Source organism: Seriola aureovittata, chromosome 11 (genome assembly GCF_021018895.1).
Source record: "Seriola aureovittata isolate HTS-2021-v1 ecotype China chromosome 11, ASM2101889v1, whole genome shotgun sequence".
Taxonomy (NCBI): Eukaryota; Metazoa; Chordata; class Actinopteri; order Carangiformes; family Carangidae; genus Seriola; species Seriola aureovittata.
Window position 1 is genome coordinate 12,536,920 of NC_079374.1, and position 27,840 is coordinate 12,564,759.

General features: G+C 39.9%; 1 protein-coding gene across 1 annotated transcript; it reads left to right on the forward strand.

The window, feature by feature from the left end:
- Positions 1–13,112: 13,112 nt before the first annotated feature.
- On the forward strand, positions 13,113–26,508 carry LOC130177070 (protocadherin-17-like). Its single transcript, XM_056388489.1, has 4 exons — positions 13,113–16,719; positions 17,871–17,929; positions 18,082–18,251; positions 25,205–26,508. The coding sequence occupies exons 1-4, from the start codon at positions 14,251–14,253 to the stop codon at positions 25,780–25,782; spliced, it is 3,276 nt and encodes a 1,091-aa protein (XP_056244464.1). The 5' UTR covers positions 13,113–14,250; the 3' UTR covers positions 25,783–26,508.
- Positions 26,509–27,840: the final 1,332 nt, after the last annotated feature.

Below are 27,840 nucleotides of genomic sequence, written 5' to 3' on the forward strand. Positions count from 1 at the left end.
AAATTACATAACAGTCATCTGAGGGCCAGTCCTGAAGAGAAAATAAATACTTTCTAAATCTGCTGCCAAGGAAGAGCCATCAGTGGAAGCTGATGGCAGCATGAGCCATTATTGTTTTTTTTTTTCTGTTCATCTGCAGGAAAAGGGGCTAAGAGCTGTGCTCATTTGCATAAGCATAAATACCTGCTTTGTGGTTTTTGATAGCTGTGATAAAAGAGGAAATAGAGTGGATTAGATTCTTTTAACATAACTATAAAGCACTAAACAGAGTCCTCACACGTTGCCACAATATGCCTCAGGAATAGAAGAGGATGTTCAAAACTAATTCCATATTTACCCTGACCTGACCACTAGTTTTATTTAATACTTCTATTCTTGAAAGTCATTGCAGTTTGGAAATTGTAAAGTTATTAATTTTATTTTAGACATAGACTCCACTGAGGATTCAAGGCCGTGCAGTACAAAAGGCAAGCAATAAGAAAGAAGGTCATATTTGTGCCCCCAGTGATGTGCACTGGTCTGACAGATAGCCAATTGTACGCAGAGGGAAAATACATTTATCAATCAATACAATATAGCTCCCTTCATCATTGCTTTATATGCTCCTCGTAGGTCAAATAGTTGTGCAATGACCTGACAATTTGCCACGAGGTATATTCATTTGCCCAGTCTGTGTGTCTGTTTGAAAAGCCATTGCTGATAGACACTGTGCTCATTCATATCCAAATGGACTTCACATTAATGTCCTGCAGCAGCTCTCACAGCACATTTGAAATCTCCCCAGGTAATACAAACGAGTGTTTTAGAGCCGGTTTTCAGCTCCTCAGCAGTCCGCTGACAAATGAGTCAGAACTGCACACATCATTTCTATCCCCTGCACCTGTTGGTGTTGGGTTTATTTGTGATAAATGGCTAACTGGATGACTGTGATTATGTTTTTATGGCCTCTTAGCATCTCAACTTTGGGGCACAATTCCCCATTGTACCCAGCATGTAAAAGATGGAGCCTTCCTGAATCGATATCATTTGGCGCTTCAGGCTCATCCCACAATGCAGTGTTTTGTACTACTTGCACCTCATCTTCATCTTTGTCTCAACTGCCAAGTGTAGATATTGACTTTTGGAGGCTTTGAATTGTGGGGCTGATGTGAAAAAAACAACAACAAAAAAAACCACGATTTGTTTTTCCACTTGACAGTTTTTCTAGGAGAAGAAGTTGAATCTGTGTTCATTTGCCATTAAGATGCTGTTTGCATCATTTACAGGTTATATTAGACCAAGTTCACTGCCATATTGATCTCTGTTACTTAGGATAGTTAAAACATGAGATTTGTTGAAGGAAAAAGCAACAATTTCTACTAAAGAGTATGCCGTGGAAAGAATCAATCCTCTGTTAGATGCCTGGATTTGTTCTTTAGTCTTTTGTGACAATGTGAGAAAATTACAAACACAGGTTTAGAGTTTAATCATTCACCCTCCAGGCCAGTGCAGCAGGTGCTGGTAGTAATTTAAAGGAATAGTGAGTTATTTTGGAGAATACGCTTACCTGCTTAGGTGTATTTCCCAAAATGTGGAACTATAATTTTAACCTAAAACTCCCCCATTTAGGGCGTTTTCTTCTGTTTTCCTGCCCACTTGAATTATTCCAAAAATATTCAAATCTTCGCATGCTAATCTGAGCTGAAGAGCATCAATTTCTCTCTATGCCAAATTATGCCATATGCTCGTGCCTGGAAAAGTAGCTACACCCACTGTGCTAAACATGTCAGAGCCTCGGTCTGCGGTCACAGGGCGCCGATTTCAGTTGTACCGGCTCTAACTTCAATTTTAAGTAAGTATCAAGAATATGGATGTTCAAATAATAAGATGTTTTTCTCTTACAATCATTTTGTCCAGCTGTTGCAAAGTCATGTGTTTGTTTTGTTTTAAGTTAGCCACTGCATTGACACTATTATTAAGGGTGATATTAACACATTTTTGCCTACATTTTTTCCCCGAACACTGTAATGTGTTAATATTGCATTAAAGTGTGATATTAACTATTCTTAGAAGTGCAAACTGCAACTAAACTTTGCAAAATTGAACACATTTGTTCACCTAATGTGAAAGCCATTTTAGGTATAAATAAATGTAACGCAAAAAAACAAAATAAAGAACTTTGATTATGATATGAGTTTTTGTTTCCTCTTTGAGCATACAAATATAATTTGTATAAAGATAACAAATGAGGTGCTGTGTTCCGTTCTCTCTAGACATCTTTGCTTGTACGATTTTGAACATAGTCATTTCATCTGATTGATATGTTTATGATATATCTATTGCTTTAAAACGACATGTTAGATTTCTTTCATTTTCCAGCTGTCTGCTGTCAGATACCGATAATGAAAAAGAGAGAGAAGTAGTAAGATACTAACATCAGAGATAGTGATAAAAAAAGAAAAAAGAAAAGAATCCAAAGGTTCATTTCAAAGGAAATGTTGCCAGATGATTTGATGCAGAGGTCTCATAGTCATCAATCATGACCTTTTTTTACATTATTATTGCAGGTTCTTCCTCAATTTGTAAATGTTCCGCACAGAGGAAAAATGGCAGGTTCTCACTGATGAGCTGGACACAATGTAAGTAAAAGGGAAGCTGGTTACGTTGAAAGTTACAGTATGCAACTCATCTAGATGAATGGCCCTTTAAAATAATACTTTTTGTTTCTGTGCGGAATATTCCACAGACAGTGCTGCAATCATAGATTCATGCAGCTGGAGTAAACTTGCCTAGACTCACACTGTTATTTGAGAAAGTGTTACAGGCCAGATTAATCAGTAGAGGCTGTACTGTATGCAGCCTGTGGCAGCACTAAATGTCTGTTCTATTTTGGTTCTTGTACCACTAGGGGGAAACATTATGCTATGCAACCTCAAAAAATTACAGCCTACCCAAACATAATTTACACATATGGGGCACAGTTGTGTAAAGCAAGAAGGCTAAGACCTGAACAGTTTGGTTCAACAAACTAAATAGCATATTCAGCTTATTGCTATTGGGACTGGTTCATTAAAAGTAGAAAATCTTTCTCTGCTAAAGCAGAGACGTGTAATTCATGAGCTCTTGTCAACGCCATTATAAAACATCAGTTTTTAATGGAGTTCTGCTGAGTGTCAAAGGAGGCCTGTGTTCAACAACAACACCAGGTAATGCAGAAGCAATGTGTCAGTACTTTCACATTCTCGCTGCTGCTTTAGACGCATTGCTTCTTTGTGCGGCCAATGCATTCTGGGACAGGTTCACCAGGCAGCACTATTGTCCTGTTTACATAGTTTCATCTCAGTCAAGGGTGGCATCATGTGGAGGATAAAAGATATGTTGCATTCAAGTCTGGTGAACAAACACAATATGAGTGCACTTTGATGGGCTCTGGCAATCAGACCATCAAGTGCTCATTTTCAGCTGAAGCACATCTACGAGTAATTCAGTGCCATAAATCCCGCTCTTTTATCTTTATCTTACACAGAACCAAAAGCCCGACCCACACAGTCTATAGAGAAAGAAATTAATATTCTCATTTTTTCATTTCTACCGTAAAGCATATTCACGATTCCATCTAAAACGCTCGGGACAACTTATTCACAATCCTATTGAGCATATTTGCAATATTGTACAACAAAAGCTCAAATCCTGATTGGGCTTGCACAGGATGAGCTGTTATTATGCAACTCCATAAATAACAAATATCATGGCATGTATGACTGAACAGAGTATTGCTAATGTTACCTCAACGACAGAAGAGGGAGCAAAAAAAAAACAACAAAAAAAAAAAACACGATGTCTATATAAACTAGTTCAAAAGCAGAATACTTCTTCTCATCTGGGTGACAAACATAGGAATATTAATTTGGTTTATCACTGAATAAATGTACGCACGGAGTCACTGCAGCTTTTCCACCTCAGTAACAGCCTGGTCGACCTCTGTCTTAAACAGTAATGGCACTGCCTGCCGTTGTCTATCTGCTGAGTGTGTCAGCTCACACGTAGAGCCTTTGTCCTGAGCTGATGATGATAAATCTCTGCCAGTTGTTCACCAGTTGATTGTGGTTTACTGCTGAGCAGGAAGAGTGTCTCATTGTGTCAGTGCAGGCCGTCATGGAGACAGCTGCCAAAGGAAACAGAGCCTTTATGCTGTTCTCTGCTATATGGAAGAGAAAATTAGGGAGAGGGAGGGGGAGAGAGAAAGGGAGCAGTGAATAATATGTTGCATCAATCAGTCTAAATGACTTGCTTATGTAATTAGCTAACAATGTTTTGTTTCTCGGGTTCCCTGAAGTTATTAGTGGTTCACAGTTAACCTTGAAGTAATTGGAAAGGCTTGGTTGTCATTCCCCTATCTGTATGGGACTGACAGTTTATTTTTCTTCAGTGGATGGCTTCCCTCCTCTTTCATGTTGCTACAGTATTTATGAATTAGTTTCCTGTCACTTTACAGTACAGCCTAATACTAATTGGTGGTGAGATACATGGGTTATTCACATCCCACTAGGTGGCATGCTGTTTTCCTTCCTTCCCGACATTAGCATGACTGAGAATTGTCGAAACTAATAACATGGTGTTGCTCCGGTAATACTGCTGCACAAATTACACCTTCCTTGAAAATGGCATAATCTCTAACATAAATTTAAACACTAGAGCTCTGTAGCCACTGCTTCTCTCAACTAGTCCTTGACATTTTAATTTGATGCTTCATCTGCAATTAGATATGCACTGCATGGCCACTGGCTTATTTTTATTTAGTGAGAATCAAACATTCACTTTGGACTAATTTAAAAAGAGAGACTGAGCCATACTTGGTGCAGATACCCTCACTTCTTATTAAGCATCATAAGACAGTGTTCCACTGAAAAACGAATTTAACTGTCATTGCTGTGATGACTGCTGTATCTGTGGCGTGCTATAGGACACAATCACCAGCAGGCTGCTGGTCTGATTGTCACTGGAAAGGCTGAATGTGTTGTCAGAGCAGAAATGATGTGTCCCGTATGTGAGGAAATGTCTGCTCCTCATGGTTTGAGTCTGTGAAAAGAAAAACATCCAAAGACCAAAAAAAAAAGAAAAAAAAAAGACAAAGTCTGTTGGGGAGCATCTTGGGATGTTTGCATGGCTGATGCTTTGCTCAGTTTTGTTCCATTTCAATTTCACACAGAAAACCGTTATGTTCTTTTTAATTTTCTGATAGTCCCTTTCCTCTGTCGGCCATTTTGCTGGATAGATATCTGCCTGAGAAGTTAATTTAAATGACTTTTTGAGGATGGTGATTGATCCATTGCATACTAAATAACTTTCCCGGCCTATGATAAAGTGCCACTGCAGAACGAATAAGGAAATTTCATGAGCTCTCCCAAATCACTCTGCTATTGTAACCATCTGTTATCACTGTTTCCATCTGATTATGCAAGCGCTGTTCGTTGAATGCCTCTCACCTTCCAGTAATCTGACACAGATGACAGAAATTTAGTCAGCATCACAAATATTATAATAAATTCATTTTGCTGTTTTATTTGATTAATACCCTAAAAATTTAAAGCCATTTTGAAGAGCTTTAGACTAATGTGTAATGTAGCCTATAAAAACAAAAAAAGCGCTTTGTTTGTTGTTTTCTTTGGGATTGTCAAGGATCATGGAGGCTGAGGCAGGTTTTTCTTTTGTTTACAGCAGAAGATCACAGGCTGGGTCATTTTAGAGATGTTTACTCCTCCTGTCAGAGGATAAGTTGTAAATTTTAGCTCACAGGAAATGAAAGCTGTAGTGGCATGCTGAGTACAGACACCAAAGTAATGTCACCTTGAGTGAGCATTTCTCTTGTCTGGACTGGCAGGTGATATCAGAGGATAAACTCCATTTTGACCTTGTGTTCACTCATCACAATGAAAACACAAGAAGAAGAACAGCACAAAAAAAAAAAACAAACAAAAAAAAAAAAACAGCAGCCGTCACATTTCAAATGTTATTGCTTCAGTCAGCTGATATCAGACGGCACGCTGCAGATAACTACACTTCACTCTCTTCTGGGTAATGGATGGCTAGATTTGATGTTAACACTGCTATTAAAAATGCATAAAAAAACAACTAAACATATCTTCATTAACATTCAGTGCCATGGAGGTGTGATTGATTCCATCATCAACCAAGTTATTTTCGTGGCCAGCACAGGAACATCAAACGCCATGACCTCCATTATTTCCCCTTTGAAATTGCATTCACTTTATTCGCCTCTCCGGTTCTCCAATACCCTGAATCATTTCTCCTGGGAGGTGTTTTTTTCTAACCTGCTGCTTCTCTGCCAGTCCTAAGAGCAGTGTAACCAGCAATTCTTTCACACTGTATGTGGGACACTTGAGCTGAGAGTGAGATGAGGCATCTGGCACAACCTTCGCGAGGCTGTGCACTAGATCCAGCTCAGTGAAATTTAGACAGAGGTCCCAAAAATAAAGTGGCACACATGTTATATTTATCTTGATAATACATGGATCTTTTCTGGTGCAAAAATCAAACACAAATAAAAATATATTTAAAACATTTATATGTTTTTGTTCAATTTATTCTGAATTTGTGCACTCCCAAAGTCCCGTTGAGGCACAGTTCAACTTCTTGGTGAAATAGATTTTCTTTTCAGAGAGTTAGATAGTTATAATAATGTTTGTGCTTCAAGTATAGAGCTGAAGCCATGAGGAAATTTAGATAGTTTAGCACAGAGATGTAAATCTGACCTAAAATATACATCTACGCCTACATCCCTCGAATCTCTACACAAACACAAATGTAAAAATGGCTATTTGTGGATTTACGGGGAATTACGTGCTGTAACTTTTTCTTGGCTACCTTGTCATCACATTGTGGTTGCCAGGCAACGAGAGAAGATGCTGCACAGAAATGCTGGGCAAATTGATAAAGAAACAGTTGCACCATGTAACTCCTTCTAAAACCACATTTGTTTGCAATTTTTTACACGACCGTTTGTGTCGAAATCAAACAAACGAGAGACACTGTGTTATTTAGTGAGCTTTAAAGGTTTATTCTACAAAGTCTTTATGCTAAGCTTATCACCTCATTCGTGATGCACAGGCTTGAGAGTGCTACCAATCATTTCTTCCACCTCCAGTAAAGAAAAGTGAATAAATGTCAACCTATTCCTTTCAATCTTAGACAGTGACAAGGCACGAAAGCGGGATGACTCATAAAATGGCTTATGTGGGGTGCCAAAATTAAAAGAAGTGCTACAGTGCTACACTTGAGAGCATATTTGTCATTAGCGGTATTTTCAGCTTGCAGGTTCCCTGATGTAGGATATAGATAGCTTTCTTGACCTTTCTCCAGCCTTCTTACGGACGACCTTTGACCTCTTCCCGGTCTGAGCTGTGTCCGATTTTGGTCCGGTGTTCACTGTCAGCCGGTGTTGTCTGTTTTCCCTTTTCGCTCAGTCTCCAGCCCTGGGTGCTTTCCATTTAATCAAAGTAATGGTCACCACAGTTGTCACATGGGATGTCATACACCATTCCAGTCTTTCACCCCAGGGTGGGTGCTATCTTTAGGGTGAACCGGCACAGATGTTAAGGTGTTGAATGGTTGGATGGTAAGCGCTGACTCCTCGGGACTGTGGCTAGATGCTCAGATGTTATAATGGGTTTGTGAGACGGGGGAAAAAAAATTGCCTTCAGCTGAATGGTGGAGGGCTTGAACCAAAATTTCAGACTTAAAATCACATCAGGATATTCCTATTATCATCAAAGACAAACACGCCATCAGTAATTGCGGACATGTGTTGTAAGCTTGTGAAATTTCATCAGTAAATTGTTGCTTGAGTCTCTAAAGCTACACTGTAAGTTTTAGAGTTCTGAAATCTAACAAGTTAGGACATGAGGTCATTACTGAGGTGAATAATCAATGCATCTCCAGGAGGGGTATGATTCTTCCTTACGGCTGCAATACTCAAGTCAGGCTATTTACAATTACATGACTAATTTGTAATACAAATTCCAGATTCCTTAATAAAATGTACTTGATTAAATGCTAAGTAGCTTGGATTTGCTGAAATATTTATAATGCGTGTGTGTTTTATTTATTTACTGATTGTGTTTTAGTATTGTGTGCACTAGTCTGGCTTAAAGATCTCCTTAATAACAAAGGTTGTTGTTTCTGTTGTTGCTGAATAAGAGATAAAACCAGCAACGACAACAAAGTGAAGCCTTACTTTGCATGCTACCACTAATTATTTAACATATTTGACCCACCAACATTTTGGCTCATTTAAAAGCAATTAGTTGCTTGTATGAAATGATTTCATGTAACTCTGACCCCTGATCATCACTATGTGCTCAGACTCTGCCTTTCAATTCTTCACTGCACAGAAACTCAGGGGATTGTTAATGCATGGCAGGTTATGTGGTTTGTTTTCTTGTTTCTCGTAATTATATTCATGATTCCAGTCTCAAATGTTTGATGTGAATTGAATGTGAATTCTGCTCCAGCAAGTACCCGTTAGTTTTACAATCCTAATGTATTTTGTGTTTGGATCAGAGCAGTGTATTACACGGTTGTTTTCCAGACTGATTGATGAGCAGGTAATTTGTGAGTTTTTAGGTGCACATTTGCATAAACCCTTTAAAAGGCACATTCTCAGCAGACAGTCACACTCTTAGCTCCTTCCCCTCAAAATGCAGATTAGGTTCAGAATTTATTAAACCCATCTTACCGACCACCAACCGAAACTCCACTGGATGCTATAAAGAATCCAAAATGCTTTCAAGTTGGACTTTCAGTTTTTAGAATTTGGCAGAGGGTCGTCTTAGCTCCTGGGGTACCAGAGAGTTTCTCAAAAAATCTAATGCAAAAACACCAACTCTTTAAAGCATACACTCGGGAGAGCAAGGCTTGAGTGAGTTTCGATTCAGAATAGAAATGTTGAAGAATTGGCACATTGACCCTTAGGATTTGCATTTACATGCACCACCACAGCTGGTGTGTAACAAAAATAATTTATTCGACATGTAACATGATAACAAGGCTTGTGAGATGTCTGAGGCTGTTTTTGTTGCATCTACGGTCTAGCAATCAGTTCTGCCTGTAAAGGTGAAAGGTGGATGTGACAATTGTCTACCTAGAGAAATGGAGAATTGGTGAGCACTAGTGAAAGGTCATACTGCTGGTCATACTGCATAAAAGAAACCAATGACAAAAATAAATAAATAAATAAATTCTATCTTATACTTGCATATAGTGCCACAGACAATCAAACAAAATGATGTCTCTCTTGACATGTTTGCATTTATTCGATGGATGACAGTAGAGATACTCACAAAATTCGGGGACAAAGCAGAAACCAAGGGAATGACGTTCAAGAAAACCCTGAGTGTGATTTAAATTTTAACACATATCAGTAAAGGTATGTTGGAAACTACATTAAAAATAAAAAATAAACTTAAAGAATAAGACTGGCAATATTGTATATGTCACAAGAGCTCACCTAAAACACCAAACCGGTACACACGTTGGAAATTTATATATATATTACATATTTTTACAATTTCTTTTTCTTCTTAAATTTTTTTTTTCATTTTTTTTGTCATTTTTCTGTACTCATTGTAATTGGCTTTGTTAGCAAAGCCTCAAGAGTATACCTCTCTTCATTTCACCACTCATAACAAATAAAACCTACAGTTTGATGAAAAAAAATTGAACGAAAACTGAACTGAATAAGTTCCTAAAACAGCTGGACAGCTTTAGCAAATGCTACTCAAACAGGACAAAATATGGCATTTGTTGGGGACTATTTTTCTTTGTGGATTAATACATATTTGGTATGCTAGTGTCATGGCAGCTGGACAACCCCCATGTTCATCTTGTCACCCAGTGCAACAGTGTCAACCCTGTCTGCTAGACATGATGTTTATATACAACGTTCAAAATGCGATGTAGACCTGATTTCATGCTCTATTAACATAATGTACTGATTTGAGAGACGACGTTTATGTACAGTTAACTAAAAGCATATTTTTTTCCCTGACCTTAACCAGAATGCTCTTGTTACCTAAACTTAACCTAACCACTAACCTAACCCCAGACAGGATGCAAACCCGGTCACCATCCACCCCAACCACATCCCTGCAAGTCTGGTGCCATTCATAAATGTAGTGCTTCATTCACTCAGAATAAACAAAATAATCCATTTGACACCAAAAGGTAATTAGGAAAAATATACAACTATATGAATGTAATTTCTAGGAGACAGGGCTGATGGTGCGGGTCATTGATTCGCTTTTAGACATTTTTAGACATCAACAGCTGTCTAGGCTCAGAGGAATAAACCATGTTATCAATACTCAATTCATTGTTGGTTTTTCTGTTTTTGAGCAAATTGAGGAATTTGTTGACACTAAGAAAAATATAAAATACCAACACATTTATCCTTTATGAAAAAAAAACAAACACATTTTGCACCACAAACACTGACTAAAGGAAAATAAGATATTACTGGACACATTACTGGTCAGTTCACAAAATAATCACTTTCCTACTTGCCCCTAGTGATATTGAGTCATGCAGATAGTGTCAGTTCTATCTTCTGCATTTCAAGATGTCTGAATGTGCCACCACTCAGACAGAACAGAAGTGAGCTGAGTGTTTTTTTAAGGCAGTCAAAGCATTGGAAAATTACATGCAAGGACAACAACAACATGTTTTTCTAAAAGAAACAATGTCCTGGTCGCTCTGGATAATTCAAAGACCTCTGTGGCCAGTTTCAAGCTGAACTACTTTCTACTGATGATATATTCCCCATGAAAAGTGCGGACAAGATGTTCTCTGGATTGCACAGAGAAATTGTAACAGTAACTGGGAAACTGTTACTGAAAAAAAAAAAATCCTGATGATAAGTTTTTAAGATGTGTTTTCTTCAATTCTCTGAGCAACAAAACTGAAATTCCATTTACTTCCATTCTACTGCAGCAGTTTCAAGGGTAAATTTCTCAGAACCATGACACATAAAACTAAAACTCTCTATATGGCTTTATACCAAGAGGGATTTGTGTGTGTGTGTGTGTGTGTGTGTGTGTGTGTGTGTGTGTGTGTGTGTGTGTGTGTGTTTGAATTGAGTGAACTGACCGATTAACTCTGTCGAGGAGTCCTGACATATGGATTATTCGGGGATATGGATCATTATTAAAGGGTAGAACACACATAATAGCAAGCTTTAAGAAACTGAATAGAAATATTGATCTGCTGCAGTAGTGGTGGGATTGGTATTTAATTAACTGACGTATCTGTGTTTACTTGAGCAATCCAAAGTTTTGTTATTCTTGTGTACAGTCTGAACCTTATTAAGTTTTTCTCTGTGACTAATGAGGAAGATGTTCATAAATTCCTGCATAACTGTTTACTAACCCCAGTGTACATATTTTGAATCTATGTAATTAACATGTCTGCACAATGTCTCACAGAGAACTTTGTTCCAAACAGACCGTGTTCTCTCATGCATTTACTCTGCGGCAAAATTCACTCGCTTGTGTTGATCATCATTCCCACTCACCACCATCAGTATTCCAGTGTGCAGCTTGAGGTGTGGTGCAACCAGCAACGGGCGCAAAAACAGAATGATAAACAACTTAATCTCACTTCTAATCATGCTTGTGCAGAGTGGTAAGTGAATCACATGAAAGAGATGCCAAGATATTGTGCGTATGCTTAAATGAGCATAGCTACTGTTTGTCATTTCAACCTCTGCGGAATTACAACAGGTATGATTTTACACCGTCGGAGTAATGTGCTTTCAAGTAAAAATCAATTCGTCATGAAACAACTGATGCATCCGTGTGTTTTTACTGCCAACAAAGCAGCAGAGATTGCGGTTCATTCCGGGGCAGGTGCAGCGGCCTCATTAGTGAAAGTTATCCATGACAAAGTTGTCAGTTTGTACAAAAACAAGGGAGCCAAAGCCACACATTAGGCTGTGGCCTATTTATTATGGATATGAACCACCCTCTCATTCAGAGTTCAGATCATATTAAATGGTATGACTGTGACAATGCAGACACAATTGTCAATAGCAGTCCTTTCCTGAGGTTTTAACATAGACTGAATGATAATTAGTTTCCCTTTGTTGTCCTTATCTCTTACCTGCAGAAATGGCCAATTTATGCAGGCTGCACCCTGGCCAGGCAAAGTTGATGCTCCCCAGAGGAGGAAAGCAGCCATGTTTCAGACAATGGGAATGAACTCGGGGACATCTCAAGGTTGATTTAGATCCTGAGCAACATGGAATTAAATGAGGAACTAGGCCACACTGATCTTGGCCTAATGTTGACACAGCTTCCTCTCAGAATTAACTCTCATAGGGTGTACCGGCATCACCATGAGGAGCCCCGTGCGTCTCTGAGATCTGGTCAAGTGAGAATAAAAATGCAAATGCCAAAAATATTGTTGAAATAGTGAGTGAACTAAATGTCAGTCCATCTTTTCAATATGAGATATGCGATTGACGTGAATAGGCGATTGAAGGCGAGTGTGAAAAGCTACAGAAGGCAGGTTATACCAACAGCTGTGATATTTGAGCTGTGAAATAAGCCTGGTCTTTTTTTTTTCTTTTTTTTCTTTTTTTAAAGAAGAAAAAGCAATTCTCTTATGTCCTTTGCAGAGATTATCATGAAAACACCCACAGTCTGTCTTTTCTTTTATCTTGTGGCTCTCTCAAAACTAATGATAACGAGGTACAATACAGAAGACAGGTGGTGTTGTTTTCATTATTGATAAGAATCTTTAGTTCTGAATATCCAAAGAGCTCCATTGATACGGAGAGCATAGCACTCTGAGGGAAAGGATACCCAGTTATTCCTGAAACATTTTGCCAGCTTTAATGTTACATTTTTCACACCACATCGCCCATCTGATCCACTTCTCCCTGGAATGACCACTTGTCTGCTCTTTACTACATCCCTGCCAAACAGATTTCATCGATCTATTCATAATCCCTGCTTCACATCCACATGTATTAGGAGCAACATCCTCCAGCCACGTTTTCCCTCTGATGCTGCTACTCTGTGCGCGCACATCAGTAAATGAATCACGTAGCACTAGAACAGCCCTTCTTCATGCGATCTTGCCAGACCTATTGGAGAAACCCCCCCAAGGCAAAGATCTGTCACTGTTCACTCATTTGCTGGAAGACGATCAGAAACTATGTTAAATGCAGCACGAAATACAGTGGAGTCTGCTTTAAAGAAGGCGTCGAGAGGATTCCGGTCAGATCTCACTGTGCAGGGAGCGGGTTTCAACAGTTGACGCGGAGAGAACTGAGCGCAAGGAAAGCGATTAATTTTGATTATCTGAAATCTTCCAGCACCCTTTTTCACGTTTTCTTTTTTTCTCTCTCTCTCTCTCTTTCTCTCTCTCTCTGGCAACGTTCGCGGGGGCAGTGCAGATGAGCATTGTCCGAATGAAGGATGCGAGAGCACTGGGTCCAATTGGACTGGATTATGGGATTATTGGACTGATTATAGGACAGTCATCGGGCAAAAGTCGCAGCCGTGCTATAGATGCTCTTGAATGACGGGAACACAAAAGGTTGGCCAGGAGTGACAGCTCTATATCCTGCTTTTATTCCACTTTGTGTCATGGGCAGGCTGTATATGCTACGCCAGCAGAACCCATATGCAACAGTGTGCCGCACAGGAAAAAAAGTAAATGCATTGTGAATGGTAACATCGGGCAATGCTGCATTTTGAACGGGCATGTCAGTATTTGCTGTAGCCTAGGTGTAGATGTCGCATGAGGGCAATGCGCTTTTGTAAGCTACGGTCTAACCTTCACCACAGAGATTCAAACCCTTTAACCTTGGATGCAGTGGGGAATATTAATACTTTATAGTCATCGATTATTCATTAAGTCAACCCCCCCTGTGAGGAAAAACAAAGCATTTGTCGTACACTATGTTGAATTTGATCTTTAATTCATGCATTATGTGTCGTCGGGCGGTCATCTTTGTTTACAGAAAGAGTTCATCCTAGTCGAACGGCATGTGAAAGAGGTTAAAATACCGACTGAAAGGAGATAACGATTCACAAATCGATTTAATACCTAATTAGTGTGAGATCGGCGTCAACCACGCGCCTGGTTTGGGTTTAGTCCTCTAGGTTTGGCGTAATCAACAGGTTGAAAGTCAACGAGGATTTTTTTTTTTTTTTTCTGTCTGCCACTACCGCATATCCAGTTGAAGGGATGCGTCTCTCTGTACCCATTTTCTTTCTGCTGTGGGTTAAAGCCCTGACATTGAAAAATCTCAATTATTCTGTCCCGGAGGAGCAAGGACCTGGCACTGTTATAGGCAATATAGCAAAAGATGCCGGATATGGGACCATGGAGAGAGGGAAAAAATCTAACTTCAGAGTGCTGGAGAATTCTGCACCACATCTGGTGGACGTTGACCCGGAGAGTGGACTAATCTTCACCAAACAAAGGATTGACAGGGAAACGTTATGCAGGCGCAACCCAAAGTGCCAGCTCTCTATGGAGGTGTTTGCCAACGACAAGGAAATATGCATGATCAAGATTGATATACAGGACATCAATGACAACTCGCCCAGTTTTCCTTCAGATCATGTTAATATTGATATTTCTGAAAATGCAGCTGCTGGCACACGCTTCCCTCTGACTATTGCACATGACTCAGATTCTGGGGAGAATGGGATAAAGACCTACCAGGTCACGAGAGATGATTACAATACCTTTTCTTTGGATTTAAAAGTGAGGGGTGATGGGACTATATATCCAGAGCTGGTGGTCCAGAGACCTCTGGATAGAGAGGATCAGAGTCATCACACCCTTCTCCTCACAGCAATTGACGGTGGGGAGTATCCAAGATCAGGCTCCATGCAAATTAACGTCAGAGTGACTGATTCCAATGACAATAGCCCAGTTTTTGAAAAATCTTCCTATGTGATCGAGATTCCAGAGAATTCCCCTCCTGGGAAAGTACTTATAGATTTGAATGCCACTGACCAAGATGAGGGGAGCAACGGGCAGGTGGTCTATTCCTTCACTGGATATGCTTCTGAGAGAATCCAAGATTTGTTCTCCATTGACCCCAATACTGGCGTCATCAAGGTCCAGGGAGAAATTGACTATGAAGAGAATCCAATCATAGAGTTTGACGTCCAGGCTAAGGATCTGGGGCCCAACCCGATCCCAGGCCACTGTAAAATTACTGTGAAAGTGCTTGACAAGAATGACAACTCGCCAATAATAAGTTTTGTTTCTGTCCGGCAGGGAGCCATCAGTGAGGCAGCACCTCCAGAATCTGTCATAGCACTGGTCAGAGTGACAGATAAAGATTCTGGCCGTAATGGTCAACTTCAGTGCCGGGTGCTGGGAAATGTACCCTTCAGACTGCAGGAAAACAATGATAATTTTTACACGCTGCTCACTGACAGACCTCTGGACAGGGAAATGAAAGATGAATACAATGTAACAATAGTGGCGAGAGACAATGGGATCCCTTCTTTGAACTACACTAAGTCCTTTACTGTGAAAATCTTGGATGAGAATGACAATGCGCCACGCTTTACAAAGACTATGTATCTGCTACAGGTGCCTGAGAACAACATCCCAGGGGAGTATTTGGGCTCCGTTCTGGCCCACGACCCAGATGTAGGTCGAAATGGAACTGTGTCGTACTCCATTCTGCCGTCGCATATAGGAGATGTTTCCGTGTACACCTATGTGTCTGTTAATCCCACCAATGGAGCCATATATGCCTCACGCTCTTTCAACTATGAGCAAACAAAATCCTTTGAGTTCAAAGTTCAGGCTAAAGATGGAGGATCTCCTCACATGGAGAGCACCTCTACAGTCAGGGTCAATGTTCTTGACGTCAACGACAATCTCCCAGTTATCATTTTACCCCTCCTGCAGAATGATACAGCTGAAATCCCAGTGCCTAGGAACGTAGGTATTGGATACATCGTGGCGACAGTGAAAGCGGTGGACCACGACCACGGAGAAAGTGGCCATTTGACCTACGAGATCACAGAGGGAAATGACGACCACCTGTTTGAGATGGATCCGGTGGGAGGAGAGGTCAGGACTGCCCACGCTCTTTGGGAAGAGGTCGCCCCAGTGGTTGAGCTGGTGGTGAAGGTAACTGACCATGGCAAGCCCCCCTTATCTGCCGTGGCTAAGCTGATCATTAGGGCGAACACAGAAACGGCGCCGGGTGGGGGTTCCAGCGCAAGCGGGGAACAGCAGCACTGGGACGTATCCCTGCCCCTCATAGTTACCCTCTGCATTATCTCTGTCATGCTCTTAGCAGTCATGACCGCCATCGCTGTCAAGTCCAAGCATCAAGATAAGGAGACTGGGAATTATAACTGCCGCATGGCTGAGTACTCCAATCCTCCAGTGGGGAAGGGCAAAAAGAAAAGGATCAACAAGAGTGACATCATGCTGGTGCAGAGTGAGATGGAGGAGAGAGATTCTGCGAGCCGGATGAATGTGGTGAGCAGCCCCTCACTCATCACTTCGCCAATATGTTTTGACTACCAGAGTCCTCTGCCGCTCACACTGCCCAGGTCAGAAGTCATGTACCTGAAAACCACCCCAAACAGCCTGACAGTCCCCAGGGCAGGTTGCCACTCCAGCTTTGCCGGGCTTAGCACAGACACTTCAGCGAATAGGATGTCAGTGATACAGGTAAGGAGGATGCTGCACCGTACTCTTTATCTGCCCTTTATTCTCGCTTATCTGCACCCGCTGCTTTACCACACAAATCTGACAAAAGAAAAGTAATCGACTGAAAAAGAGAAACTCTGTCACTGTGAGCACACATCATTATTTCTCCACCTGTTATGACAGTGTGGAGCATTCTCTGTATATGAAGCATGATATGGCAACTTGGTGTCAGAATATATTCATGTGTTTTAAATGGCATTTCACTAAAGAGAGCTTTCCTTTTTTTTTTTAGAGACTGCTGCATTGTAAGTCTACTCGTGCAAAATGGTACAGGTGGTCCGCATAATCAGAAAGTCCTCTCAGTTAGACATGCAAACAGTGTGAGTCTTGAACAAGGCTGCTGTGACCCTGCCAGATCCACTGCTATAGAGTGAAAACAAAACCCTGCCTGAAATGTGGGATTGGACAGGTGTTTGAGCAGCTTGTCCGATCACATTACTGAACCAATGTGCACCAGGCAGCTAGATGCACACAGCATAACCTTACAATCGCATTTTTCGCTCCCCACAAATATGGGCCAGATCCACCCATCCGCATCCAAAGTTGGCACGATAAGGCCATTAATAGGGTGCAGCCTTGCCTTGTAGAGATGGCAGGGTTGAACACACAAGCCAGCTAACATGCTAATTTGACAGCATGGGCTTGTAGTGCTGTGTAGCACACCAGAATTATCTGTTGTAAACGATGTAAATATCTAGGACAGTCTCACAGACAGTCTCATTTGGAGATGATAACACAGATGACAAGGCCTGGCACTGTCACCAGTCACTAGGGTACGTGGGTGTGATCAACACAAACACATTATTCTCAAGATAGGAGGGGGAAAAAAAGGATGCTGATGACAGTGGCTAATACTTTACTCCTTTGCCTTGCCAAGGAGGCACATATGGTCACAATGGAGATGTGCTCTTATCACAGCGTCATCACTGGCAGGTGCTCTCTGGCTTTTATTGACATCTTTCAGGTGCCATAATAAATAATATAAGACTCTGAAAACCAGGCAAGAATGTTTATTTTCCTGTCTGAACCTCATGTTTCTCAGGCTATTGTTGAAAATTGCATGAAATTTTTAACATGATCAATGCAAAATATCATTTTTCTTTCCTTTCTAGACAGAAAATTTTCCCTCAGAGTCCAATTACGCTGGCAGCAGGCAACCATTTGTTCAAAGGTAAGAGGTCTATCCAAAGGCTTCCTTACCAGTGCATTTAGCTTCTTCATCTTTGTATCAAGGCAGCTGACTATGGCTATCAAATATGAACACTCATGCAGAGGTAATGGCAAGTTATGTTTTTTTTTTCTCTTCCTTCCATTCTGCTGCAGCTCAACATTTAAGGATGCAGAACGAGCAAGCCTCCGAGACAGTGGCCATGGTGATAGTGACCAGGCTGATAGTGACCAGGATACTAATAAAGGCTCACACTGCGACACGTCTGCCAGGGAGGCCCTCAAGATGAAAGCAACAGCAGTTAATGGCCAGCCTTTTGAGCAGGGTGAGTGGACGCACTCTGTTCCTGACATCTGGAAGATGCCTAACTGACTCTTGTACCAGACATTAATTATACTATATGCACTGAGAACATGCACGCAGCTCGCTGGTGTTTAAATGGAAGGTCCACCAGCACCTGGGTACAGCTGATGGAGACATTTAACATTTAACGTGGAAGAGGTAAATCGAGACTGTTATTAGATGCAGGTAGTGTTACTTTGTACCGCTTTACATTGCAGACAGCCTGAGCTGTGTTGCAAAGATGACATGAAGGCTTCGGAGTGGAAGGTAGATGGCAGTTCAAAAGGATAAAAGAGTCCATTGGCTGAAGGTAGAATGTTCAAACATCTTGTGTTTGATTTAGCCATCAAACAAACTCATATGCATGGCAAAGTGTGCCTCCGTCTGTGTCTTTTTTGATCATGTCATTATTTGAGCACAGCTTCGCCGCATGCATGTCTTCAACAACACGACAGAGACAAGAAAGCATGATAGACACTTGCAGTGCAAAATGACAGGTATTTCTGGTGCAACATGACAGAGTGTTTCCACCCTTTGCTTGAGAAGATTTTCTCAGTCATTATCAGTTTTGCCGTGGTTACACTGTTTTGAAAGGAGCTTTACTTTAAAACTGAAAATAGAAATGTTGAATGTTATTTCACAAATCTCAAACGATCCCGATTTCCAGGAGCATAATCACAGATGATTGTCAGTCGGTTGCAACCTTGGTCGACCTGATAGGGGCTGATATATTTAGCTGTTGTGGATATTAACTGAAAATATGAGAGCAACTCTCACTGGCGAGATAAAAGATAATGCGGGGACTTCAGTGAAGTGGTGGTGTTTCTCATTTCCTCGTGTGAGCCTTGGAAGAGAATGGCCGTGGTCATCAGGTCCTTCTGCAGCAGCACTTTCCACACCATTTACATCGCTATGAACTGTTTGTTTGTGGCTCGCTCAAGAGGGCAGAGATGGGAACACTCTTGTGGCTGCCAGAGAGATGTGTGAATCTCTCTCTCCCCTCTCTCTCTCTCTCTCTATCTATCTCATTTTTGTGTATGTGTGAGAGTGCTTCTGTGTGTGTGTGTGTGTGTGTGTGTGTGTGTGTGTGTGTGTGTGTGTGTGTCTGTGCGCCATGAGGAATTATGGCAGACCAAACTTGACTCTGTGGGAGGTGTAAATTCAATCACAATTTTTTTTGCAGCACATTTCTGAGTCTGATTCAGTCCAAGTTCTGAGGCCAATCACATGCAGAGATATTGAAAGAGATGTTTTGTACATGCGAGACTGAATATTTACATGTGCAGCGCTGACGCCTGCCGGACAGGAATGTCAGTTAATTTATAGAGCTGTGTTTGTAAGATAAGAGAAATAGAGGAAATGCAAAGAAGTGAGGTGTTGCTTTTAATATTAATGGCTTTTGCTAATGCTTTTCCTGTATGTGAGAGAATTTAGTTAAAGAGGAAAACTAATGGCAAGATTAAATGGCGTTCTCTCTTGTGGGGTTGGTCAGTTGAACATTAAATGGTGTCACTGTCTGCTGACTACAAGATTTAAGATCTACATTATGCATCATACCTTAGACCTGATCACACAGAAACATCACCCTCCAACCCACGCACTCCTTCTGTCTCTTGCTCTCTCTCTCTTTCACACACACATATACACTCACTCACACACACACACACACACACAGGTGCATTTATTGAACAACAAAGCCACTGTTTTGTAGATTTTGACAAGATAGAGCTATTATCCAAAATGGAGACACCACAGAATTTTAGTTCCAAATGCACCAACACAAAAGCTTGTGGGTTAAGTAGTATTGCTTTTATGTCTTTACCTTTACCATCCCTGTAGTCTCCTGGCTGCTTTGATACAGGTAATATATGCACCTGTGCAGCTTCCACTATCATGCACTCTGAATATTTATTCACTCTCACAGACACCAGATGCACAGTGGGTATGTTGCTAGGCTTTTTTCTGATTCTATTTATAATGGGCAGTCAGTTTCTTTGTTTTGGAGCATGTTGTTGTTCCGTTCACAGTCAGCCATAAGATCACAGCTACTTTGTCACTTTGTCCTGATCTATTATCTGACAATGTATATGCAGTGGACTATACTGCATAAAGCCATTGTATGAGTCTGTCATTTTAGAGCTGTTACTTAACACATTTTTTTTTTTATTCACTGATGAAACGGAAAATGGAAATTAAGGGACAATGCAGGGCACATTAGACAAAAGCATCGTTATTTCTTCATCCTCTTCCTTCAACATTTTTGTTATAAATAATGCAGATTGTACATCTACTAAGAATAGTGTGAAATACTTTGTTTTGTTATGAATTGGTACTTGTAGTTAATAGCTTGTTCATACATTTTATGCTAGAAAAGCTATAGTGTGCGATCATGAGGGTGGGATCATAATGGGAAAAATAACACAAATCTTTATCCCTCGTAAGCACTAATGGCAGCACTTGATGTCCCCCTAGAAGTATTCATAAATATTTGATAAATCGCTTCTAACCCTAGTGTAGCTGTAAGTTGATAAAAGTGATTATTAATGTTTTTGTTAACAGCTATAACTTGTGGGCATCCATAAGTGGAGGCTATAAACAGATAATGAATGTCAGATATGACTTTATCTGCTTACAACTACATTATAGTGTGTTGTAAACCATTTATTTAGTGTTTACAGACTGCTCATAAATGCTAAACAGCGGGATTTAATGTGTCACCGCATTAAGAATTACATTTTGTGTAAACGTGCAGACAAAATCCTTCAACTACTTGTTGTTATAAAGGAAGATACAATAACACACACACACACAAAAAAAAATCCTTACTCTGTTGTTGCTGAACCTTATAAGCACATACATCCCTTTGCATCAGCATCATCTGCTAGCTCCTCTGCAGCAGTGAGAGGTACCATGGAAATGAATTCAGCATCTCCCTGCTTCTCCTCGCTCATGCTTATTGTTCTGGCCTCGTGTATTTGTGCCACAAAAATACTTTTCTGTATGGTGCTAGGAACAGAGACGGAGAGCCACAAGTGCGGGGGGGGGGGGCAAACTGTGATCTGGAGTATAGATGCTTCAAAGTGTAGCACTTCTAATATTCTGGTTTTACCAAATCAAAGCCATCATTTAGTCTTTTTTTTTTTTTTTTTTTTGATGTGGAATGCATTTTGAACTCAAATGAGTATTTTCTCTTGATCTTAGTCCTGACAAAGATCGTGTAAGAATGGCACATGCAAAGAATGGAACCATGTATAAGTTCATGTGACACGACAGGAAAAAAGATCACAGTATGCAGCCAGAAATTTAAGTGTAAAAATGGTTTGTAGAAAACTATAGTTACATCTTGGTGCGCCACTAACTTAAAATTGATCAATTATTAAAAATAGACTTTACTTCCCCTACTTTATTACATACTTCAAGACTTTAACGGCTTCGCTGCTTGTTAGCTGGCACCTTATCGCCATGATAACTGTTTATAAAGCACAATAGACCAAATTATCATAATTGTTGTGATCTAACTTGTTTTAAAACCTTAAACCATCTTCATGTCAAATACATACGAGTGATTCTGATCATTTATTTCATTTTCCTTTATTTACCCAGATAAACGTCTCATTGAAATTAAAATATCTTTTTCCAGACAGACTTGGCCAAGAGGGCCCCACAAAAACATTGTTACGATAAATCCAAACAACATCACAATTCGGCTTTAGATACAATAAAAGACTCAAGTCAATTTCCCATTAAGATGGGTAAACAGGTATGATTTTCCATAATCATTCATTTTAAAATTGACCTAAATCCCCCACAGTAATCAGCACTGACAATTTTAGAGCTGATTACTGAAATATGTTATTTACCTGCCTCATGTAGTTGAGATTTTAGCTCTTTCATTTGAGAGAATAAACACAATTCATGTATCATTATACACTGCATTTTTTAAAAGAGTATACAAATGAAAACTCTTCCAATCTTTAAAAAGATGTTACAGAAAATAAGCATCAACTGTTTGTGTTTCTGGTTAAAACGGACTGATTTGATTTTGTTGAGAGACAAACCCCATTTGTTTTCATGTGAACATTGTTTATGTAAAGCAAACAAGGTGGCTAGTGAGCTCACGCAGCTGGGTACAGCTGCAGAAGAAAAAAACTCAGCGTACAAAAGAAAAGGAGGGTTTCCCACATGATGGAATTTGCACAAAGAAAAAAAAAAAAAAAGTATTGATGCAATGTGTCTACAAGGTCTTTGTCAGGCAAACATCTGTGTGAACAAAAAGCAGCATACAGACAAAAAGTGACAGCTCCAATTACAATTAGGGCCGATCACATGACACAAAATGACAGCCATTATTCCAAAATATTTTACTGTGCATATAAACACACACACACACAAACGACTGTAGCTTTAGCCCATAAAGAAAAAAATGTAATACTTTTTATCTATATGTTTACATTGCAACAAATTTGAAACATTCTCAAAAACATTTGAAAACAGCAAAATGAAGAGCCTTAATCAATTTGCTAAATCTCTGCCCAGTCATAGTATAATTAACATGGTCATTTTGGCTGCATAAGTGCATGTGTGGGTATGTTTGTGTAGGTGTTCATGGACATGTGAATGAGCATTGCATTGTATGTGTGCTGGGGTTCACATCTCTTGGGGGTTGTGTCCCAAAGATGGTTTCTTCTTCTTCCTCTTTTTTTTTTTTTTGTTTGTTTGAACTTCTTCCTCTGGTTTATGATGTACCCTCCAGCAAACTGGCCAAGGCCGGTGTACAGAGGAAGATGCTGTTGCCTTTGAACACGAGGATCTCCCCACCTCTTCTAAGGAAGAGCCTCGTCATGTAGAGCTTCCCCTTTTCCAGGCTCCATCCTCACCAGAGCCAGTTTTCACAATGAGATCAAGTGCCTCATTCACAGTTAGCCACTTGCTCGTGGTCTTTGATATCATAGAATGGCATGAGAGTGAGATAGAGAAGCCTTATTTTTAGACCAAAGCTATGAGATCTGATCAGTGTAGTATCAGCCTGTGATTGGATGAAATATTGTGTTTAAAGCTTTGGCTGTAATTTTTTGGTTTCCATTTGCAGAGGCGATGAGAGAAAGCATGTGTAGTTTTAGTGTGTGAGACTGTAACTAGATGTGAGAACTTTATATTTGCTGCTGTGTGTTGGTTTTGTATGTGTATTTGTCTTTATGTGTATTACATGCTCATTCATTCATTTCTTATAGTTGGACATGGCCAAAGCAAGTAAACAACCAAAACTCTGATCAAATCAGTGATCATCAGGGATGCCAATCAGAGCAAAGAAAACACAGTTATAAAAGTTAAATGAGTTAACAGAACAACTTGGAGATTAAATTTATACTTTTACAAATGAAATTGCTGTTTCGCTCTCATGTATAACAAATGTAGGAAAACTATAATTTTCTACCAATTTACAAAGACACATTTGACATTTTTGCTTCATGCCTCCACATGCAAAACACCTCGATGAATCAATGTCAAATTAATCTTGATAGGGTGGTGTAGTGGCTACAGGAAAAGAAAAAAAAAAGAAAAAGAAATGACACCTTCTACATAATAACACCATGGAAATTGGTCCATTCTATGTGTCGCTCTTTTCTGCCTGCCAGGGTTATATGTGGTATGAAATGTAAAAGACTGAGTTAGGGCACATAGATAAAGCCTTAGTACTGACTCTGATACAAGGTCTCACATACATGTTGTACAATCCTGAGAACGCAGCTGAAGCTATATAGTCATGGTTTAATCAAGGCCCCACTTCAATAACCAATATAAGGTCAAGAAGGATGGTTGCATGTTTTCTGTGCCTCATATTATACAACTACTGCTCTACAGCTATCCTTAGACCAAGTTACATGAAAATAATTTCCGCTCAACTTTTATGTTGTCACACATTCAACAGTAGTTATATATATATATATTTTTTTTTTTTTTTGCAGCAACAAGATCACAGAGGTGCTCTTGTGGCAAGGACAGGTCACAATATGAGTCCACTAACAAGAAGTGAAATGAAAAATGGGCAGGAAATGCAAATGAGCTGCTGATTATGCACCAGAGTCTCTCAAAGTAATTAGAAAAAAATACTACAGGTCAAATTAATGAGTGTTTGTGCCCCTGATGTAATGGCGTTTCCGAAATCCAGTTGCACTTGGATGTTTCATTCCAGATTTGATTGACTGATTTTCACCCAAAAAAATCAAATTAACACCTATAAATGACAATAATGAAGCCTAACAATATGCTAACTAAAAACATCCTAACTACAGAATTTCTCACCACTGTCTGACCAGAAATGATAAATATCGCCGCTCATGCAAATTACACAGTTGTGCTTGTGTGTGTGTGTGTGTGTGTGTGTGTGTGTGTGTGTGTGTGTGTGTGTGTGTGTGTTTTCTGTTTATTTCACACAAACTGCTGCTGGAAACAAAACATGAAAAGCACATCACTTCCTCTGCACCAGATGATATTTTCCAGGAAACACCCACACATGTTGTTGTTGAGAATAGCATGCGCAAGATGTTTCATGAATAGGTTGACTATTTGCTACACTGACCAGTGAGGAAGCAAAATTAACTTTTTTCCTAGAACATTGTTTTGTATCATTACATTTGCATTCTGAGTCATGTGTAGAATGGATAAGGGTGTGTTTACGTTGCTAAATCTAACTCTCCCATATCTGTTACAAACAGGCTGCTGGTTCATATTTTCTGAGAAATTCTAGTGATGCATACTAAATAACTTATATCAACAAAGCCACTATAGGATTTCAAGAATAGTACGGGAATTTGTGTTTGTTTGCAGTGTTTTATTGTTGTTGCTCATCCTTCAAAATGCCATCTACATTTTCTTCTAGGTTGTTTATTCTTACCCCAGCAGGGTCCAATAACAAATGTTTAACTGTTTTTGCAGAGCAAGACAAATCAGTCCACTGCACGGATGAATGTCGTGCACTGGGACATTCTGACAGATGCTGGATGCCAAAGTTACGGGTAGGAAGCCAAGCAGACAGCGCCGATAATCGCACCAACCTTTTCATCCCTGTGGGAATGGATGCCATGGTAGAGACAGAGATTTATGGCACCATCAGCTGCAGCAGCAGAAAAACCCTCAGCACGTTTGGAAAGGAACAGCGGGACAGTACAATCCTCGTGGCCAATGTCAAACCTTACTTAAAATCGCAGCGTGCACTAAGCCCACCGCTACAGGAAAGTCCATCCGCGTCCAGTAGTCCCAGCAAGAGTAGTATGCCCCTGGACTTGGCCAACCATGAGTCCAAAGAAGAGAGGGAGGGGGTTTCAGACAGCAGTGCCTATGGCCCACCAGATGGCCAGTGCTCCCCACTGCACACCGAATTGGAGGAGCCCTCCTACCTGACCTGTGAGCTCAGGCCTAAGTCCCTGTCAAGCGGTCTCATTCACAGCTCTGTCATCAGCCAAGAGTGTGGGGGGTCAGATTATGTCCTCGACCCGCGGGACTCCGGTAACTGACAGGTCAGGTGATCTCGCTTGCTTGCCCTCACCTGCCAGGGGTGAGATGATGATATCACAGATTAATGAGGAAGAGATGATTTTTTTTTTCTTTTTTTTTTTTTTGTTCGTTTGTTTTTTTTTGTTTGTTTTGTTTTTTGACCTACAGAGGTGTCCAGACACGCATTGTATAACCAAAAACCATCTGCTTTGTATGTTTTTTGAGTTTGTGACTTGTTGTGTTTAGGTGAAATGTGTGTCCTTGACTGCTGTGAAGGTTTTGGGGGGAAAAAATCAGAGCTTACCTGACTTCAAGTGTTTTCATGGTGTACTGTACCTGTCAATTTAGATGTCTGTATTTTACACATTTCAAGCTCCAATTTTGTGAGGCTATTGAACAAATTGCTACTGTTAAGCTATTGAGTCCTGTCTGCTTTTGTACAGTGAAGCTTTCTGTCTCCATTTAGTGTATAAGGAACATCTCTTTGAATATCACAGGCAACTGAAATACATATCAGTGACGTTAAATACAAAAGTGAAGTGTCTTATGAACTGTTAATGGTGGTGCAACAGGGAATGTCCCTTTTCATAAAACCATTTGAGGTTCCTATAAAAACAATTTTTTAAGAATGTATTTGTAATTTTATTGTCGTCCTCTCTGCAGTTTATGTGAAAATAAGCTGAGCTTACACGTGAATGTGGGCTACTGTATTTGTTGTGTATTTTATTAAATTTCTATACACTGTGTGCATGGAAGGCAGTTATTTTTGACCGGTGACAACTTCTGAAGCTGTCGTGTTTTGTTTTTTGTTTTTTTTGTTTTTTTTGTTTTTTTGTTTTTTTTATGTGAAAGAAATGTATATATGTCTACAAGGTGCTTAAATGTGTTAATGACAAAAAATCCCTCCTCAGACGTTCCAACTTCAGCTCTATTCTGTATACCAGCACATGTTATCTAGCTGTAGTCTAGATCCAAGTTGGAGGAACTTCAAAAGAAAAATCACAAATCAACATTTTGCACAGCTATTTATTTTTAAAAGCTCAAATAAAAACAGGCACTGTGTATTAGTGCACCCAACAGAAGATGAGTTGACTTCCTCTGCTCAATGCCTACAATGTGCTGTAAGTACACATCATAAGGTCAAGATAGAAATCCTGCTCATGCTTTTGCTCTCCTATTCAAAGTCTTCAGAGCTGCTGCCAGTTAATGTCTGCTTGTGATTACAGCTTTATTTAAATATGAATGTGTCTGACAAATGGCAAGACATGAATCAAACAAAAAATGAAAAACTTAACATTCAGCTGCAACTAGCAGTTACAAGTAAAGACGTTTTGCTACGAATTCTTTGATTAGATAAAATGAAATTTTAATGATCCCTGTGGGAGAAAGTGGGTCATTGCAGCAGCAAAAGATTGAACAAATAATGCATTAAAGGTTATCACATGTAAATATATATATATAAAATAGAGAGATAGAGAGAGAGAGAATTATACAACAAATAAAAAATACATCATCATCGAAAAGATTTCAAGGGTATATTTGTAATATCTGACATTTCATAGTCACTGGGTGCACAAGATGTTAATCTCTCTTCCTCGCTAGATTCATAAGCCCACATGTGCAAATTTCTTGTGTAGGTGCAGTGTGCACTATTTACTATTGAATTAAATACAGAAAGGGAAGGTGCACTGACAGGTTCATGGTTCACAGACATATAACAAGAGTCTAAACCTCTGATATCCATCCACTGGCTCATTTCTTTCCCCACATAACCTGTTTTCTGCTCATTCATTCCAGCAGAAGATACGGACAGAAATGTTGCTGTGGCCAGAGTAATATAGCATACCTACTAACTCTGCTCGACATAATCCATATAGAGCGATCAAGTATAAATATAAATGTATGTTTACCAAGACAGATCACTAAATTTAGGAATCCTGGCAATGTAGAAATGTTTTGTATTTTTCATCTGTAAAACAATCACACAAAAGCCCTTTTTCTTTTTACTTGGTTAAGTTTAGTTTCTCCATCTGGAGACGCTGACTTTTGTACCCCAGCTCGGTGAGCAGTTCGAGAAT

Coding starts and splice junctions, on each gene's coding strand:
- LOC130177070 (XM_056388489.1), top strand. CDS start 14,251: ATGCGTCTCTCTGTACCCATTTTCTTTCTGCTGTGGGTTAAAGCCCTG. Junction 16,720..17,870: donor ATAGGATGTCAGTGATACAG/GTAAGGAGGATG, acceptor TTTCCTTTCTAG/ACAGAAAATTTTCCCTCAGA. Junction 17,930..18,081: donor AGGCAACCATTTGTTCAAAG/GTAAGAGGTCTA, acceptor ATTCTGCTGCAG/CTCAACATTTAAGGATGCAG.